Genomic DNA, 20,824 nt, shown 5'->3' with positions numbered 1-20,824 from the left:
AGGTGTTATGAGATGACATATGAAAACATAAAAGGCAAAATTAAAATTTGCTCATGAGACTTATTCCCTAACCTTTGAAGCACTCACTATTTTGTTTGAAACATTCTTGTAACTGAATTGAGTGCACTGGAAAGTTTTGTTTCAGTAATTCTAATGCTTTTTCAACTACTATTCATCTATGAATGGTTATATGTCAAAGCATAAGACAACACTGCATATGCGTAGAGAAAATATGGAAGTGATTCATCACATATGCATTTGTAAATTTTGGGTTTTTTTTTTTTTAACCTTTGACTCTAAGAAATAAACTAGAGATATGTAAATAACACAGTATCCACATTGTAATGTTACAAGAATGGCTAAAAAGAACAGGGCCACAGTCGAGTCAGTAGCACTTTAATGAAATGAACAGAACCCATTATAACAACAGCTCTTTATTACATGGATTCAAATACACAGCAGACCAATCACGTTCCCTGAAATTTAACAATCACATTCAATTAAAACCTGTTAGTGCGTTCCTCAACACTAATTCTAAGGGGCTTCCTTTGAAATCCCTTTACAAAGCCTTGCACAAAGAAGAGGTTAAGCACCAGTAGGAAAGACTGTTGCTAGCAGTTTTATTTTATCCTCCTCCTCCTCAACAACAACAATCATGCAGTTTTTTCCTTCTATGTACATGGCATTGTAAAATGGGTGCTACACTCTGCCTATGGTACAAAGTTTATAAATACAATATACCAATACAAAGTCGAAGCCATTAAAAACATCTTAATAACAACTACCAGGAGATAATTAAATCTGGAGTGTTCATGGAATCTATGAAGAGATTTAGAACCAACACACAAACTCAAACATTATAGTAAATGTCTTACTTGGGAAGGGGAGAAAGGGGACCTTCTTATGTGCTACTGAAGGGTTTTCTAAGTTGTTCCACGTTTACTTTCTTTCTGCTATTATCTTTAAATACTGCAGAGCATTGTGAGCTGCGTCACTCTGTGCACTGCCACAGGAGATCCCCGAGCCATGACAGACTGTGATGGGACTGGTGGACAATTCAGCGAGACATTGATACTGTCCATTGGCACTCAGTTCTTCTGCAATGACACATTCAAACGTGATGATTAATGCCGCGTGCATAGAAAGCAGATCCTTTGTAAAAACAACACAATTGTTATTACCGTCTTTCTCCCTAAGCGTCCATGGTATACTACTCCACTTATCATCTTTGTCATTCTTGTACAAACTGCCCAGCTACAGCGGTTCTCAAACACAGCTGTGCTTCATAATCACCTGGGGGAACTTTAAAGAAATCCAGGTGCCTGGGCCTCACTCCAGCCTGCTCTATCAGAAACGCAGGGTTAGGGGTTGGAGTGGCCAGATTCCTGCATTTTCAAAGAGCTCCCAAGGCAATTTTAATGTGGTTAGTTTAACAGTGTTTGCAAATTACTGAACCACAGCAACTTTTTTAAAAGGGAAAAAAAAACATTTGCTAGAGGACTGGAGAGACTGTATTTTCCACTCTGAAGTCTACAGTTATTTTCAGTAGACACTGAACCAGGAAATACACGGTTCAGGGCAAAACCTCCCTTGTGATGTCATGTTCTTTGGTTATTAAGTCTGTGCAGAGAGTTTAATTCCACTTTGTATATTTGTTTAGGATGTTTTAAAACAACACTGAAGCCCTGAAAACAAACGGTCTTAACATCTGATGAATCACTCTTACTAAAGATGGTTTATTGAGACAGGGAAAGGAGTAGAAACAGGTGAGTTATTTGAAATTGTCATGATTAAATGTTATTTCAGCTAGAATCAATATAGTATAAAATATCCAGATACAATGGGATTATTTAATGTGTGAAGAGGCTTTCTAGTTCTAGCATCTAGGTTCTTTTTTTTTGCGGTACGCGGGCCTCTCACTGTTGTGGCCTCTCCCGTTGCGGAGCACAGGCTCCGGATGTGCAGGCTCAGCGGCCATGGCTCACGGGCCCAGCTGCTCCGCGGCATGTGGGATCTTCCCGGACCGGGGCACGAACCTGCATCCCCTGCATCGGCAGGCGGACTCTCAACCACTGCGCCACCACGGAAGCCTTAGGTTCATTTTTAAATTGAGGTAAAAGTCACGTAACATAAAGTTAACCGTTTTAAAGTGAACTATTCAGTGGCATTTAGTACATTCACAATGTTGTGCAACCACCACCTCTATCCAGTTCCAGAACATTCTCACCGTTTCATCACCCCAAGGGAAAACACTATCCCCACCCGTACCGCCCAGCCCCTGGCAACTACCAATCTGTGGATTAACCTATTCTGGATAGTTCGTGGAAATGGAATCATGTGTGACTATTTTTGTCTGTCTTTCACTTAGTATAATTATTTTTAAGGTTTATCCATGTTGTAGCATATATCAGAACTTCATTCTTTTTTGTGGCTGAATCATATTTCATGGCATGTATATACCACAATTGGTTTATTCATTCATCTGTCAATGGACGTTGAGCTGTTTCTACCTCTTGGCTATTGTGAATAGTACTGCTATGAACATGTGTGTACAGGTATCTGTTGGAATACCAGCTTTCAATTCTTTTGGGTACATACTTAGCAGTAGAGTTACTAAGTCATACGGTAATTCATTTGAGGAGCAACAAAACTCCTCAGATTTTCCACAGCAGCTAAACTATTTTACGTGTTCACTATGTAACATATGAGGGCTACAATTTCTCTATATCTTTACCAGCATTGGTTATTTTCTATTTTATTCATCATAGCCATCTTACTGGGTGTGAATTGGTACCTCACTGTTGTTTTGATTGGCATGTCCCTGATGACTAATGATAGTGAGCACATTCTCACGTGCTTCTTGGCCATTTGTAGATATTCTCTGGAGAACACTGAGGTTCTTTTGAAAGTAATTGCGTAGAAGTTAGTCAAATTAACTGACTGTGGTTTTTAAACTGCTGTTCTATGTTTACAAGAACTATTTAGTTCTTAAAATTCCTAAGGAGCATTTCAAAGTCATCATTAATTTGTAATCTAAAAAAGCCATCTCAAGTTTCCTTCTATTCCCAGATTCAAAACCTTCCATAGTCATATTCATGACATGGCTTATTCATCTGTGTCTCAAACACCCAACAATGTGTAGATACTTAAGAAATATTTTTTGAATGAATGGTCTCTGAATCAGCTTCGTTTTCTGATCATCTTTCTGCATTATTCCCCAGGTTCTGCATAATTCTCAGTATATTGAGGCACTGTACCTGACCCATCATTCAATCCCAAAGTAGTAGAGAAAATCAGAAGTTCTTTCAGTCCCTAAACACCCTACTTTCTCAGTGATAGTAGTTCTGACAAGCTAGGTCCCCCCAGGTCACTAAGGCTAGAATAAGGGGTATCAAATTCTTCACATACTATACTGATGTTAAATCAAGACACCAAAAACACACAAGCACACACACACACAAACAAATTAGCCAGTTATAAACTGCATTAAAAGAAAATCCACACTGATTGCTTTCCAGTCTGTCTGCATTTGTCTATCTGAGTGATTATGAGCTAGAAAAAATATAGCAGTTCATAGCTGAGATGAGATAAAACTATAAATTGTCCCCATTTATCTCCCAGAAGTGGTACACAGTGATAAAGTGGAGAGAAGACGTCTGGCCTGACCCCACAAACTTGGTACTTGTTCTAGAAATGTGGGTGCCTTTTTATTTGTCAAGCTGCCCATCAGGGCTGGTTTAATAGATATTGTATCAGCAGGGACTCTTCTAATCTGGCTCTACCACTGACTAGCAGCTATGTTATCTCAGGCAAGTTTCTCAACCTTTCTTTGTCTTACTTTCCTCACATATATAAGAATAATAGAATCTACTTCACAGTTTGAGGATTCTGTGGGTTGAAATATGTTATGTCCTTAGAACAGTATCTGGCACATAGTAACTCTATAACTCTTAGCTATTATTGTTTTTATTATTATAACTGTATAGATGTTACCTCTATTTTTATTGTTTATAAGAATGGGACATACTAATGATATATGTTACTGTTCTAGTAATTATATATAGTCAGAATCCCCAATCAATGAAAAAAATTATAATAGAGGTTTTGTTCCTCAAACATTTAAAAAAATAAACAGGTTTTAGCATAAGCTAAAGAAAAAAATCATACCTATATCCAAATATGTTATATTAAAACCTTGTTCCTTTGCAATTTCACTAAGCAGCTGGATGTAATCTGTATTTGGAATACTGAGGAGGCTTCTTTTCAGTAAGTTGATCTTTTCACCAGGAGAATTCCTCAAGGAATGCCAAGTACAACCTAAAGAATGTCCTACCACATTTGTCTGAAAAACAGAGACGAAAGTTAAGACTCTTGGACTGGGTTCCAACGCTATTATAAGTATTAATTAAGCACTCACATTTAATACTTTATAAAGCATGTTTAAACTTCCCGATTTAAACTAGATAGCACTAACAAGCACACACATTTAACAAACACCACAATGTTAAAGAAAAAAGAATGTGCAATAATATACTGGAAGTATTCAAAAATACTTTTGTATAGTATAAAGGTCTCAGTCAAAATTTCTGATGGTCACGTTAAGATGTATAACATATTTAAGAGCACGATAAACAAATCTGCGATACAGCTGACCCTTGAACAACATGGGCGTCGAGGCAGCCGACACTCCTCACAGTCAAAAGTCCATGTATAACTTATAGTCGGCCCTCTGTATCCACAGTTCTGCATCCACAGAATCAACCAACCGTGGAGTGTAGTATTTACTATGGAAACAAATCTGCATATAAGTGGACCTGAGCAGTTAAAACCTGTGTTGTTCAAGGGTCAACTGTAATCGAGTCTGCCTAATGGAGCAATTTACAAATTAAAATATAAAGGAATTTTCATATCTTTATGGCTTCTTGTATTAAATACCAGTCTCTGTAACTGACAGCTGTAAAGCAGAAAACAAAGAAACTGTAGACAAGGTGAAATGTGCAAGTTTGAGAACAAGACGTTCAAATGAATGGCATGATGTCAAAAAATTCTTATCAGACTTATCCCAGAACCCAATTGAGTTTTTTTTTTCTGTTTTCTTTTCTCCTTTTCCTCTTTTCTTTATTTTCCCCGCTATCTTTACTTTTTCACTTCTGTTCTTAGAATACTTTGCAGTTCCATGTTAGTTTACGGTTTTTAAATTGCTTTCATATAATATGCCATTAGAAAAACCACAAAAAACTACTCTCTGAAGTAAGTAGGGCAACCTGTCCTTTGGTCTTATTTATCAATGAGCTTGACAGAGGTTAAGGGATTTTCAAAAGATCATAGGGATGGCCATGATAAAGAATTGGGTAATTTTTGCATAATTTGCAAAATTTACTAAGTAGAATTTTACATTCCTTGACTGGAACTTTAAAAAATGCTGTTTTTAAAAAAATCATAGGTCATCCATATAGTAAAAGGATACCTGTAACAAGAACAAATACATACGAAGAACAGTCTCTTTTCCTTGCTGCCCCTTCCCCAGACTTCTGCTCCACTCCCCAGAGATACTTGCTATTAAACACCTCGTCAGTATACTTCCGTACGCATTCTATGCACGTTTAAGCAGACACACATATAATCTTTTTAAACAAAAATGATAGCTTACTCTTCTACACCTGATACTGTTAAGTTTTCTCATCTGTTAAGTTTTCTCATATCACTGCACTGCACATACACGTACTACAGTTACCTTACCAGTCTCCAACTGTAGGTTTTAGGTTGTTTCTGGTTTCTTTCACTAACAGTGTTACAATGAAACTCTTTTGCACTTGGATGACTTTCTCGACAGAATAATTTCTAGAAGTAGAACTGCTGAGTCAAAGAACACGTATGCTTTTAATTTTGATAAATATTAATACTTCCAAACTGATTTATGAGCCAATGTATACTTCCATCAAGTGTCTTGGAGGGTGTTTGTTTTCGCACACCCTAGCCAATACCAGGTATTGTCAAACTTTGTAGGTTTTGTCAAACTAAAGGTGAAAATAGTATCTTGTTTAACATGCATGAATAAAGTTGAACATTTTTTTCCCCACCATTTGTATTTCTTCTACTGGGTTGCCTTTTTTATTGATGTGTAAGCTTTATGTTTGGTATTGAAAACAGTCCCTTCCTACTCATGTGTTCAAAACAGTTTCTTCTTACTTTGTTTTTATTAGTTTTATTTACAGACATTTTGCTGTGCAGTGTAGGTTTATGTAGTTAAATTTGTGAATCTTACTTTACAGCTTCTATGTTTTAAGTTATGCTTAAAAAGGCTTTTCCATGCTAAGAATTTTAAAAGGAAAGCTCTTCCATGTTTTCTCATACAGTTCCAATTCTTACATTTAAATCTTTGATCCATTTGAAATTTATTTTAATGTAAGGAATAAGGTAGCAACCTAAATATATCATACACCTGTGTGCATGTGTATTCCGCCACCCCTCACCTCCCCCCACAATGTGGCTGTAAGTTATTTCTATACCATTCATCCTCTCACCCACTGATGTGAAATCTCACTGTTGTCATATACTATCTTCCTATATGGATTGGCATCTATACCTATCCTCTGTCTATTGCAATACAAAAGCTGTTTTAACTACTATAGTTTTATAGTATGTTTTATTTTCTGGTAGGGTATAACCCCACCTCCCGTACTCTTCCTTTTCAGTTTTCTTGGCTATTCTTGAGTTTATTTTTCCAGATAAACTCAGTAAAGTTGTATCAAGATCCAAAATGAATTCTGGTAGATTTTGACTAAGACTATATTACATTTTCATATATTTACAGTATTGAGTCTTTCTATCAAAAATAGATAGCTTTACATTCATTCAATTTCTGTTAAATCCCTCACTAGAGTTTTAAAGTTTTTCTCATATGAGTCCTGCACATTTCTTTCTAAGTTTATTCCCTGTCATATTATCCTCTTTTCTACTATTGAGAATAGGATCTTCTATATTCCATTTTGTAATATTGATAAATAGGGAAGCTATTAATTTTTTCTAGTATGCTTTTTCAGGACAGAGTTTCTATTTTGCTATAAAATGATCAATGTTATCAAGCTTCATACATTTTATTATTAAAAGTAATACACACATACAACAAAAAAATTAAATAGTACAGAATTATAAAAGCAACAATCCTCCTCCCTACCTTCAAGTCCTCTTTCCAGAAGCAATAATTTTCACCTTTCTATTTTTAATTATTCTAGTGGTTACCTTTGTAACAGAAATAATATGAGAAAGCTATTGATTCTGTATATTAATTTTATGATCAGTTACCTTGATGAATTCTCTTATTATATCTGGTAGTTTTTCTCTAGGGCTTTATAGGGATACAATTATATTATTTATAGTTAATGATCGTTTCTATCTCCTCTTATTTCCAACCTCTTGTTTTCTGATTATGCTGGTTGATACTTCTAGAACAATGTTTAAAAAAAAAGGGTATCAGGAATTCCCAGGCAGTCCTGGGAAGTCGTGAGGACTCAGCACTTTCACTGCTGAGGGCCTGGGTTCAAACCCTGGTTGGGGAACTAAGATCCCAAGAGCTGCATGGTGTGACCCAAAGGAAAAAAAAAAGGTATCTGTGGGCATCCTTGCCTTATTTCTGAAATTAATGGGAATGGATAAGCTATGTAAACATGTACCCATGATTTTGATTTTTTTCCTGAGGTATATATTTTATTTTATTTATTTATTTTTAACATCTTTATTGGAGTATAATTGCTTTACAGTGTTGTGTTAGTTTCTGCTGTATAACAAAGTGAAGCAGCTATATGTATACATATATCCCCATATCCCCTCCCTCTTGCATCTCCCTCCCACCCTCCCTATCCTGCCCCTCTAGGTGGTCACAAAGCACCGAGCTGATCTCACCGTGCTATGCAGCTGCTTCCCACTAGCTATTTTACATTTGGTAGTGTATATATGTCAGTGCTACTCTTTCACTTTGTCCCAGCTTACCCTTCCCCCTCCCTGTGTACTCAAGTCCATTCTCTATGTCTGCGTCTTTATTCCTGTCCTGCCCCGAGGTTCATCAGAAACATTTAGTTTTATTAAGATTCCACATATATGTGTTAGCATATGGTATTTGTTTTTCTCTTTCTGACTTACTTCACTCTGTATGACAGTCTCTAGGTCCGTCCACCTCACTACAAATAACTCAATTTCATTTCTTTTTATGGCTGAGTAATATTCCATTGTATATATGTGCCACGTCTTCTTTATCCATTCATCTGTCAATGGACACTTAGGTTGCTTCCACATCCTGGCTATAAAAATATGGGACGATTCATGAATTTGCATGTCATTCTTGCACAGGGGCCATGCTAATCTTCTCTTTATCGTTCCAATTTTAGTTTCTATGCTGCCGAAGCGAGCACTGAGGTATATATTTTAAATCACAATAGGGATATTTTACAAGAGTTTATCAGTAATGACTGTCAAAATTTTTTGGCATCTATTGAGAGGATAATGTTTTTCTCCTTTAACCTATTAATGTGATTAGTTATAGTAATAGATTTACCAACACTGAAACACTCTTACAGTCCTAAAATAAACCCTACTTGTCTATGGTATATTATTCTTTTAATGTTCTACTGAATATTAAGGTGTTTCACCATAAGGGAGATTAATCCATAATTTTTGCCATTGGGATTTGCTATTGTCAGATATTAGTGTTATGTTAGTTTTGGAAAATAAATTTAGAAGCTTCCCTTTGTTATATATATTAACTGGAAGAGTTTAAATAGCATGGAAGATTATCTCTTCCTTGATGATTTAACAGAATTCACCTACAAACCTGTGTTTTGTGATTATGGTTTCATCTCTCATCCAGTTTTAAAAGAAGTGAATGCAGTGTTTCATATTTTTCTATTAAAAAAGCAAAACCAAAACTATATTACTTATTCAGATATAGTCTTTTTTCCCTACAGAATGAGCCATTTTTTTTTTTATCAGATGCTTAGGACACTCCTATAGTCTTCACTTTTCATTTCCTACCTAACATCCTACTCTCAGATAATGGACCACCATACATACCTATATACAAATATCAGAATCTCAATTAATATATTATGTGTAGCCCGATCTCTTAAGTTCTCCATCTGAATACCAGCTCCCTACTCAACATTTTCACTTAGCTACTCCACAAACATTTCAAATTCAATATATCCTACGTTTAGCTCACTATCTGCTCCCCCTCAAATCCTACTCATCTTTTGTGTTCCCCATATTATTGAATGGTACCACCATCTACTCTGTTGCCAAGCTAAAAATGTTTATTTCTTTCTTTTTCCTTACTCCCTACATGTAATCAGTTACCATGCCCCATTCACTTCAGTTTTCTAAATAATTTTTAAATCGATCATTTCAACTGCCACTACCTTAGTCTAGGCCACCATCATTTCTCATCTGCTTTTCTAAAACAGCATTGTAGCAGGTCTCTTTGACTCTAATATTCATTCACTCACCATAATGCTGCCAGTGATTTCCCTTCTAATGTATAAATTAGATCTTGTCCTTTACATATTAAATTTATTTAATGACTTTGCACTACCCTCAGGATAAAGTTCAATCTTCTTAACATAGTAGTTCCTGCAAGATTCAATCCCTCTTTTCCTTTCCGGCCTCATTGTTTGAGACTCCCTCCCTCCAAATCTATGAATATGCTCCAGCCATCCCAAATTACTCTGCGGTCCTAGATCACATAAAGTGTTTCACTCCTGGGTCTTTGTACATGGTCTTTCTTCTCTCTGGAATTCTTTTTTCCTGTTGTCATCCTATAGGTCTCAGCTCAGCTATTACTTCCTCCAAGAAGTCTTCCTAAAACCCCGTCTTAGTTGGATCCTTCTCCTACGTTCCCAAGACGCCTCTGGAAGGACCAGTCTGTAGGGTTCTTTTCTCTTTCAGTAGGCTGGCTACAAACTCCTTAGGGCCAGAGACTATCTCGTTCACCAAATGCCAGTACCTGGCATCAAGCTTGGCAAATAATGAGTTCCCTAAATGTTTGCTGAGTGGATAAATGAATGGATGAACCAAGAGATGGGAGTGAATTGTCAATCTGAAGGCAAAAGTGGCACTAGTGACTTACCATCTTTAGATACCATCATATTATTCTGAATTTGACTGTGCCTCCCAAACTCTCTTACCTGGCCACGCCTGTGATCCTGGCTCACATACTGCAAGCAGCTAAAATTGGGGTAGTGTATTACTCAACAGTTAAGGGATTTGTTTAAAACTGCAACTCTGAAGTATCTATACAAAAAGAAATCTAGAGAAGTTTCCTACAGCAACAGATGTTTAATCACATTAACATTGTAGACCTCCGATCATTACTCACCAAAGAAATGTGGTTCTCTGGAGAGATATTACTGAATTTGGCAAGAAATTTCTCAGCAGCATTTCTCTTGGCTTGTTTCTTTGATGCCCCCTTTCCTAAATAAAGAAAAAGAAATAGTAGGTTTAGAAAATAAGCTAGTGTCCATAGAGAATGACCAAATGTTTAATGTACTGTGTTTGGTCAGAGAACAATCTCATGGTTTTTGTATACTATTCTTTTTTTTTTTTTTTTTCCCCAGTACGCGGGCCTCTCACTGTTGTGGCCTCTCCCGTTGCGGAGCACAGGCTCCAGACGCGCAGGCCCAGCGGCCCAGCCGCTCCGCAGCACGCGGGATCCTCCTGGACCGGGGCAGGAACCCGCGCCCCCCTGCGTCGGCAGGCGGACTCCCAACCACTGCGCCACCAGGGAAGCCCGTATACTATTCTTTTACAGACATGACATCTTTACTTGTTGTGCTTCATACAACTGTTAATGGTTACATTTTTGAAGACGTTTCTTTAACAGTTTATCTTTAATAGTTACACTTTGTTTTTCTTTAACAGATGTATCTCCCTATGTCTAGCTTTAATGAACCATATTTGGTTTAATTCTGACTACATATTCAAATTTACCAAGGTACATTTGAATTACAACTGCTATCTTTCAATGTCTATTTCTTGCTTATAATCTCCTATACACTGATAACTATGTGGAATTTCTTTCTTTAACATGAATAAGAAGGGCATAGGAGAGGCTAGAGTTGAAAGACACTATCAATATCATCTATTTCCATGTTTACAGATTTAAAAACTGAGATCCAGGCAGGGAGATTAAGCAATTTACCTAAACTTGCAAATCAAGGACTGCATCAAGAACAGGAAGCTGAGGTTCCTGCTTCTGGCCTAGGGCTTTCTGCACTGGCCCACACTACCTCTCAAGGGCAAACAGCTGCTTATTACTTAAGACTAATATCTAACCAAGGTAAAATTCCATTTCAAGCCACTTAACAAAAACATGCTAGAGAAGTTAAAATAGGAATCCTCAGGAGTACTTTATTAAGTGACTTTTTTCTCATAGTCTGTGGCCTTTACAACGTAAAGTTGTTGTAATTTAAAAGGTTAATTTCTACTTTATTTTTATCCCACTGCAATTTTTTGCCATCAGCCTCTTAATAATCATCTTGTTTTCAAATGTAATCTTCTTGTCCTCCTATCTTCTAGAATAGCTATTGAAACTCCAAGAGATTTACTACTGCTTTTTTCTCCAAAATGATTTTTAAGTCCCTATTATATCAATGAAGACTGTTTAAAGAGTCAATTATTTATTTGTTTCTCCATTACCAACTCATAATTTTAAAAAATATCAAATTAAGAAGTAAAGTATTCTTAAGCCAAACATTTATACTTAAATTCAACTGCAGAAGACTTCCCTGGTGGTGCAGTGGTTAAGAATCTGCCTGCCAATGCAGGGGACATGGGTTTGATCCCTGGTCCAGGAAAATCCCACATGCCGTGGAGCAACTAAGCCTGTGCGCCACAACTACTGAGCCTGTGCTCTAGAGCCTGCAAGCCACAACTACTGAGCCCACGTGCCACAACTACTGAAGCCCAAGCGCCTAGAGCCCGTGCTCTGCAACGAGAAGCCACCACAATGAGAAGCCTGCACACCGCAATAAAGAGTAACCCCGCTCGCCGCAACTAGAGAAAGCCCGCGCGCAACAACGAAAACCCAACGCAACCAAAAATAAATAATAAATTTAAAAAATTAAAAAAAAAAATTCAACTGCAGAAAGTTAGAAACAGTAGACCAGGAGTGTCAGTTTTTTTCCCCATAGAAATATTTGAAAAGAAATCGCAACAGAAATTTCTATGGTCATTCATCTTCTCAAAATATTTCAAATGTCTTCAACTGTATGAGGGTAAAAAGGAATAAGTACCAGTTTCCATGAATGACTCTAGCCTGCAAATTGTGGTATATTCTCTCTTATGAGCAGGTCCTCCCTCCTGGGAAAGGGTATATTCAGGAAGTCTCCAGCCATGATGAATAGCCAATTCCTAGAAAATCGAGATGAGGATTTATTAGTAATTTTTACTATGCAGTGGCTCAATCACACAAATGATATTCTCTCATGATTTTGATCCCATATCTGTTTATATGTTTGCAAAGAATAATGATATTCTGCAATGAAAAAAATGAGAGAAGGCCCTCTATTTCCCAGAGATATTCCTGCATTTTATATCTTATAGGCCCACAATACCAAAACGGAAGCAGTTTTCCTGTGGTGAAGCAGTGAATGGTGCTCTTCCATTAAGCTGTAGTGAGTTGATATCAAAGAGTTCAAACAGAAAGACAAGCTACGTTCAGCCTCTGGGAACATCAGAGAGGACAGCTACAGGTCTCACAGCCATCAGTTCCTAAAGCCTCTCCCCTCCTAACTATAACCTTCCATACCCATGGCTGCCTAACTAACTACATTCGATCGAGAGCAGATGAGAAGCAGACAGCAAACAAACACACTTGGATGAGGCTGAGGAAAGAAGGGGAAGAAAACTACAGAAAAACTCACAGAGGAGGAAAGAGACCAAAGGACTGGTTGGATAATAGGGAGGGAAGTTGTCCAACAGAGCACATGGATAGTCTGCAAGGAGGATATTCTGCACACAGAAATTCAAAGCTGAATATATTTTTTTGGTAGAATAAGCAAATAAGCAAACGACTTCCCTTTTCTTGAGTTAGGTAACTCAGTTTGGGTTCTTATAAAGTCTTCTGTCTCAACAGAAGTAGAGATTTGTCACAAGAGTGGCAAGAAATATTCTTAAAATATAAAACACTCTACCCATGTGCACTGAGGTCCTGCTGATCTCAAATGAGAATTCCACAAACCAAAGGCAGATACTGTATATGGAAGAAAATCCAAAACATAAATAAATAGGAAAATAATTTCAAGTTAGCACTTTAACATCTAATGATCATAACCTGGAACACAAAATGTTATACCATCTTTAAAATATTAATTCCTTCTCTCAGCCCTTATGATATTATCAAAATTTATGGCATTTTTTTCAGTAGACAAAAAGTTAAGTATGGAAAAACTGTGCCACTTACCTGTAATGAACCAATAGGATTAAGCTGGTTCTTTGGTTGCTTGGAAGGGTCAGGCATTAAGGGATCCGGAACTGCAAAGCTAAACATTTTTATAAAGTGTTATAAAACAAAATAATCTCCCCCAAATTATTAAGTAAAGGACAAGCATTTTCAATTTAGCTTTCCATGCCTTTGCTGTTGCCTTTCCTTCTACATGGAATACCCTTCTCGCCCACCTCTTCTGTAAGAATCTGATCTATCCATCATCCAAGGTATACCTCAATTGCCACTTCCTCTCAGAAGCCTATTCTTTTACCCCAGTGGAACATAACTTCTCCCTTCTTTGAACCACTGTAGCATTTGGTTTGACACTTTCTTAAACAAATTATTTTACCATAAGTTGTACACTCTTACAAATACATGTGATTTGTCTATCCCTCACCACACCTCTCCCCTGTTCAGACTATAAAATCCTTAATGGTAGGGCCTATGTATTACTTGCCCTCATAAGCCTTGCAGTGCTTTATATATAATAGATGCTCAATAAAAATGTATTTAAATAAAGCACACTATTGTTACAACTACAAAAAAAGGGAAGACTAACAGGAAGTTTAGCCTGGCAATGTAAACCATACAGATCATAAATGTAGCTTTTTCATCCAGATAATTATGGAAGAACGACCTGGTTTGATCTATTATCTGCTCTATGCTAGGATAATCTTCCTAAGATTTATATGTATCCTGTATAAAATTGATGGCCAGCATGAATCTGATTTGAGCACGTGGGGACTGTGATTAGAGAAAAAGAGAACAACCTCTTCTAAGTAGTGTGAACTTAGTAGTTACTTGGGTGATGGATGCCTAACGTGGAACAAGCTGCATTTCAAGGTTACTGCCACCTAAGCAGCTAGAGGCATTTCTTCCATGACCAGTGAGGTTGTTATTGCCATTTCCTCAATTTCCTCACGTTTCTTTTCTTTTTTTTTGCGGTACACGGGCCTCTCACTGTTGTGGCCTCTCCCGTTGCGGAGCACGGGCTCCAGACGCACAGGCTCAGCGGCCATGGCTCACGGGCCCAGCCGCTCCACGGCATGCAGGATCCTCCCGGACCGGGGCACGAACCCGTGTCCCCTGCATCGGCAGGCAGACTCTCAACCACTGTGCCACCAGGGAAGCCCTCAAGTTTCTTTTCTACCTGCCAGAATTTCAAGCTTTACATAAGCTGATGAGATACAAATATTCACTTACAATGCTGTACACTGAAGCTACCCAAGTAATTGTGATGGAGAAGTGAGAAAGTCTCTATCATATTAGGCCACTTTCAGCCTGATTTACAGCTTAGCAATTCCCATCTTATCTGTCAAGAAGCACAAATACATAGTAAGGTTTGTTAGCCTTTTTTGCTGACAAAGTGAAGTGCCCATGTGCAGAAAGGACACTCTGTATACTAATTTCTATGAATATATGCAACACTTTGGGTTGACCTTTGGATTGCACAGAAATGGCATGGCCGTCACCAGCAAGGGGAAAATCCAAAACCCGCCATGCCATTTGGCATGTCCAGAAGGCTAGCATAAATCATTTATAATGTATGACCCTAGTCATTTTGTGAGATCCAAGGCTTTTGCTGGTTGGTTCTAAACTACCTAAAAGGTTTAGAATTACTAAGTAAATGGGAGGAACACTGCATGAGAACCTAAATATCAATATATCCCTAAGCCAGAAGTTCTTCTATGACTAGGAAACAAAAAACCCATCCTAAATTCCCATGGGCCTCTGCTCTCAGCTATGAGCAGATATACCAGATTGTACTCCAAATATACTTGAGTGCACGTAAAGGGAAGAATTTACAGGCAAAATGTGCTCCTGGATGTGCCCATTAGAAATCAAAGGACACCAATTTACAATACATGAGATGCTCCAGGACCAGTGCTCCTTCCAAAAGCACCTAAGGTGATAACAAATTTATTTTGGAAATATTTGTCAAGAATTAACATCCCAGGGGCTTCCCTGGTGGCACAGTGTTTAAGATTCCGCCTGCCAATGCAGGGGACACAGGTTCGAGCCCTGGTCCAGGAAGATCCCACATGCCGTGGAGCAGCTAAGCTTGTGCGCCACAACTACTGAGCCTGCGCTCTACAACCCGCGAGCCACAACTACTGAAGCCTGTGCGCCTGCAGCCTGTACTCCGCAACAAGGGAAGCCACTGCAATGAGAAGCCCTCGGCAGCTAGAGAAAGCCCATGCACAGACACAGAAGACCCAATGCAGCCAAAAAAAAATAAATCAATCAAATAAATGTATTAAAAAAAAAGAATTAACATCACATTTAGAAGGAAATCTCTTTGTCTCCTTTCAAATTCGAATTTCTAAAAGAATACTTTTAGCGGATCTTTTTCTATCTCACACCTTGTTTTCTTCATTGTAGAAACAAACTCTTAATCCAGTAAGATGTTTGCCAGAAACACTCTGGTTTTCTAGTGTTGCACCTCATCTACTAATTAATAGAGCCTTCATCTACTAATTAATAGCTGGATTTAATTTCTTACGGATAAAGTTGTCTTTAGTGGATGGCAGGTCTTCACAAGGAAACAGAATTTTAGAGCTAGATATGAACAACTGTTTACTTTGTTGCTTTTGTGAGCATGTTCAAACTTTTAACCTTACCTCAGCCATGATATTTTTGAGCTGCAGAATACAAAGAAATTTAGCTCACCAAATACTTGCATTGGCTTTCAAAATGTTTATGGCAGCCTCTGCAGCTCTATGTTTCGCCAGCTTCTTACTTGTACCTTCACCTGAATTAAGGTTAAAAAAAAAAACTCTTTACATGCTGTGAAAATGTGAGGCTTACATAGATGTTTGCATAATACAAAACAAAGCCACTACACATTTTATATATATACACACTAGGTAATAAAAACATACACTTGCATACAGTTATACACTGAAATAAAATACCATATGAAGTTAATACATTAAAAAATCTCTGTGATTTAAAAAATTGTATGTATTTTTGTATACCTGTATAAAAATCATTATACAGGTATACATTATACATGCTTATTACATAAAGTAATAAAGTAGACTATGTCATACCTTCTGAAGAAATGCAACTTATTCCATTATTCTTAGAAAGGAAATTCTTCTATAGCAACAAGTTTCCTTTAAAGGAGCCACTTACAGCAACACCGTTTGTCAGCAAAATGTGCACACTTTCACTGTAACAACCCCTCCTATACTGAATTAAACCCCTCTGCTTGGCTAAGCAGTCATGACTACCTGTTGGATACAGTGGGGGAAGGTTTGTATAGGGAAGAAGTTGAGAGATTACCTTAAGCGTCTTCCATATAATCTGTATCCCTTACATGGGTAGCTAAGGGGGCAGAAGAGACTAGGCCTGACTAATCACTGAGACTGATGCCTAATTTTAGTAAGCAACCACACAAGTAAATTGTAAATTCAGTCTTTTTCCTTCTGACTTCAAACTAGGTGTTGAGAACCTTTCCAAAGTGGTATCAGAATGCTGATGTCCATTCCTCCTGTGTGGAGGAAAGAAAAGGAACATGGAACAAATTTCAAGCATGGCTCTCAAGTGTTGGAGACCACATAAACCACACTTATTTACCCACTAACATAGGTATTAAGGATATACCCTTGACCAATGTGGGAGTTAGGGGCACCGACCCTCTGCACTGTTGAAAATCTACCCATAATTTATAGTCAGCCCTCTGTATCTTTAGTTCCTCCATTTCTAGCTTCCTTGGTAACTGCGGAATCAACCAACCATGGATTGTATGGTACTGTAGTATTTACTACTGAAAAAGATTCTCGTATGAGTGGACTGCGTAATTCAAAACCGTGTTGTTCAAGGGTCAACCGTAGTAGAGAGCTAAGCAGGGTCCCTGCCCTTAAAGAGTATACAGCCTAATGTGTGAGATTCTGTCTATAAAAAGACATCTGGGGGCTTCCCTGGTGACGCAGTGGTTGAGAGTCCGCCTGCCAATGCAGGGGACACGGGTTCGTGCCCTGGTCCGGGAAGATCCCACATGCTGCGGAGCGGCTGGGCCCGTGAGCCATGGCCGCTGAGCCTGCGCGTCCGGAGCCTGTGCTCCGCAGCGGGAGAGGCCACAACAGTGAGAGGCTCGCGTACCAAAAGAAAAAAAAAAGACGTCTGAAATGTGGAGTATCACAGCAGGCCTAAGTGCAGGTTGTAGGGTAGCCTACAAAAGGGATAGCTCCCCTACTCTTGGTAAGGATTCAGAAAGGTTTCATGAAGGAGGAGATAACTAAACAAGGACCTGAAAGATCAGTAAAAGTTAGTGAGGTGAGGAGAGCTGGAGGATTAGGAAGAGCACTGTAGGTGGAGAAAGTACTTGCAGAGCCTCAGAGGTAACACACAGCATGGTGTTCTCAGGCCCCAAGTTGTAGGGGACAGTAAGAGCTTGAGGAAAGGAACTTTGAGGCAAAAGGCGAGAGAGCTGAAGGGTAGGAGAGGTCAAAGAATGGTCTCCTAAATTTGTGCTTATCAAACTTTAGGAATTGCCTGGGAATTTGGTTAGAATGCATACTAACAGTAGGTGTTGGATGGGGCCTGATATTCTGCACTTCTTTCAAGTGCCCAGGTGATAGCAATGCTGCTGTCAACCACATTTTGAGAAGTAAGGTTGTCAATGATGTTAAGAAATTTATATTCATCCAGAGGGTGATGGGAAAACCACTGAATGGATTTTAAAAAGAGGAAGTACATGCACAGATTTGAATGCCAGAAAAAACACTCTGGTTTTTGTGTGGAAAATGGACACCACAAGATAGAAGCTAAAAGAGCAGCTATGAGGCTGCAACTATAATCCATGTGGCTCGGATGGTAGCAACAGAAAGATGAGAGAAGCAGACAGATTCAAGAGATATTTAGGAAGTAGGATTTGGGGGCAGACTGGACAATAGGCAGAGGGAGAAGAAGGTGAAACCCAAATTTCTACTGTAAGCAGACGGGTGACGGTGGTGCCTTTACTGAGCTGGAGAATGCAGGGGAAATGGATTTGAGAGAGAAGATGGATTCAATTTGGGACAGTGAGAGACTGAGGTGTCTTTGGGTCATCCAAGCAATAATGCCTAGCAAGCACAGGCAGATACACTGTTCTGTAACTGCACCTGGGCTGAAGACAGAGGTTTCAGAATTATCAGCCTTTAGATAGTATTTGAAGCCACGGAGGTAGATAAGCTTGCACAGGAAGACAGGACAGTGTGAGAAGAGTAGGGGGACTAAGCAGTTGCCACAGGTTGTTAATCTTTGATCTAAAACACACTGAAGGGAAAAAGGCTACTTTTGAGTTTTCACTGAATGTTTTAAAATAGACCAGCTAAAGCAGTAGTGCAAATGTTGATTCCATGGTTCACATGAGGAACCTTCTAGCTACAATCTAGCTACAATCCACCTGCCCCACATAGACAAAAAAGCTTCAAAATTTTCTTAAAGTGGCTTCAATGAAAATAGCGGAATCCAGATTTTCAGGGACACAAACAAATGATGCCTTCAGATTACCAGATGGTGGAACTTCAGCCTTCTTGCTGAATTTTTTTCTTGGCATTCTTCCAAATTAAATTTAGTATTCAATATTTTTTGTGTTTGCCATTAAATAGATACATAAGGAATAAAATGTCTACATTTACAAATGGGCTACTTCAGTTATCATTTGCTCAAGTTCAATGACCATAATAAGGTGAATCTTAATTTTGAAACTTCATTGCTGTGTGACCTTGGGCATGTTTCTTATAATCTCTCTGGACCTATTTCCTCATGTATAAAAAAGGTGATAACATCTTATTAAAATACTGTACAGTGCCAGGAACTAGAAGCTGCTATGCAATATAGTGTAGTTGAGCTTTCCACCTTCCTCATTTTGCTTGGATACAGAACCGAGTGTGGTACAATGGGCCCAAACTGCCAAATGAGTCCATACATAGAGGGGAGCAGCTCAGAAAATTCTGGGGTCATGCCTCCTGGCATCTGCTATAACCTATGAAATTTGACAGCACCTACTGATTCATCTATGGCTGCTCCAAGAGCCTTTCCTGCTTTTCCCTAATTCTTGGAAGATCCCTAGGAGGATCCTAGGGTATGTTTCTGAGCTTCTCTTGGTATCTGGGGAACAGAAAATTAGGGAGAGGATCAGGAAGTTGGAAAGTCCCAATGACCTGAGAAAGGTATCAGTTTTAAGAGCCTGCTCCTCACCGTTGTCTCTGGTAAAAAGGGTACTTTTCCGAACTAAGAAGCAATACCAAGTCTGACCCGCCAACCCACATGGTTATCGGGGTTCGTTGTGCATACAGACCTGTGCAGGTTATGTCACCAACGGTTACTCTGAAGGTGAAAGTGGGCACGTGTATTTGCACATCGGATCTTTCACATTCATAAACTGGGATGTTCTTGGTCTTCATGCCGTATTCATGTAATACCTGAATTGGTGTTTTCCCTGGCTTAGCTGTGATCATCTTCCCCAAACTGCAAAAACCAGAAAAAGCTGTGCTTTGCATGTCAAAGCGGGGAGGGAAGCAGAAGCAAATAAAGACTAGTTTTAACAGCCACCAACGGTGACGCCGGAGGCACCGAAGCTCCCCGTCGGCCAGGGCTAGAGCTGGCGAGGCGCGACAGTCTCCCGGCCCCGCTGCGGCGGGCGGCGGGCAGGGTGAGGGAGGTCTTTAGGGAGACAACTTGAATGCGGGTAGGAGGGATTCGCGGGGGAATCGGGAGGTACGCTCGGGTGCTGCAACCTCCCGGGACCAAGGCTATAAACCCCTTTCCCAGGCGGCGGCCGTGAACCACCTCCGGCCACCCCGAGCCTCCCGAGGCCGCAGGAGGGGCGGGGCCGGGCCGTAGACCCCGGCCCGCTCGCCGCCGAGAGGGCGGGGCCGAGCGCCCGCCAGCAGCCGCGAGGACGCCAGCGCCAGGAAGGGGCTTTACCCAGAATGCCGCTGGACAGCCGGCTCCCCCGCCCCCTCCTCTATTGCCCACCACTCCCGGCCCTGCCCCGCTCGGTCCCGACCGCCCGGGCGCTGACCTGAAGGTCCCGCTGTCCTCGCGCTCCAGCGGCGGAGCCGCGGCGCGATGCCTGCTCTGAGACATGGCCAGAAGGGACGGCTTTGCGGCGGGAGGAAGAGCAGTGTGGAGCGACGTCTTCGCTCCGCGGGTCGGTCGGTCCCCGAGAGGAGCGAGCTAGAGCCGACGCCGCCACCTCCTCCCCTCCTCCGACTCCCCTTCTCCTCCCCGCTTGCGTCCCTCCAGGGGATGGGCGGGGGGCGGAGGCGGAGCTTCTGTGCGGTAGCGCCGGTCCCGGCTCCCGGTCACGCCTCCTGCTGTCCCGGCTCGGGTAGAGCTCCTCGGCGGCCCCGCCCC

At 39.9% G+C, this 20,824-nt stretch overlaps 1 protein-coding gene and 1 non-coding gene across 2 annotated transcripts; both read right to left on the bottom strand.

Moving 5' to 3' along the window:
- Positions 1 to 274: 274 nt before the first annotated feature.
- Positions 275 to 20,703, bottom strand: PRKRA (protein activator of interferon induced protein kinase EIF2AK2). Its single transcript, XM_027127100.1, has 8 exons — positions 20,490 to 20,703; positions 19,764 to 19,933; positions 16,145 to 16,226; positions 13,451 to 13,529; positions 12,282 to 12,399; positions 10,367 to 10,461; positions 4,168 to 4,342; positions 275 to 1,097 (listed from the first exon to the last, which is right to left on the bottom strand). The coding sequence occupies exons 1-8, from the start codon at positions 20,552 to 20,554 to the stop codon at positions 940 to 942; spliced, it is 942 nt and encodes a 313-aa protein (XP_026982901.1). The 5' UTR covers positions 20,555 to 20,703; the 3' UTR covers positions 275 to 939.
- On the bottom strand, positions 8,302 to 8,408 carry LOC113605422 (U6 spliceosomal RNA). The gene has a single exon (XR_003427210.1). It is a non-coding gene; the product is annotated as a U6 spliceosomal RNA (small nuclear RNA).
- Positions 20,704 to 20,824: the final 121 nt, after the last annotated feature.

This window comes from Aethalodelphis obliquidens, unplaced genomic scaffold (genome assembly GCF_003676395.1).
Source record: "Aethalodelphis obliquidens isolate GAN/ISIS:26980383/991018 unplaced genomic scaffold, ASM367639v1 scaffold2, whole genome shotgun sequence".
In the NCBI taxonomy this organism is placed as follows: Eukaryota; Metazoa; Chordata; class Mammalia; order Artiodactyla; family Delphinidae; genus Aethalodelphis; species Aethalodelphis obliquidens.
The sequence above is the reverse complement of the archived record's forward strand: the minus strand, read 5'-3'. Positions and strand labels throughout refer to the sequence as shown.

Coding starts and splice junctions, on each gene's coding strand:
- PRKRA (XM_027127100.1), bottom strand. CDS start 20,554: ATGTCTCAGAGCAGGCATCGCGCCGCGGCTCCGCCGCTGGAGCGCGAG. Junction 13,530..16,144: donor AAAGCCAATGCAAGTATTTG/GTGAGCTAAATT, acceptor AAAAATGTTTAG/CTTTGCAGTTCCGGATCCCT. Junction 1,098..4,167: donor TATAACATATTTGGATATAG/GTATGATTTTTT, acceptor GTGTCATTGCAG/AAGAACTGAGTGCCAATGGA.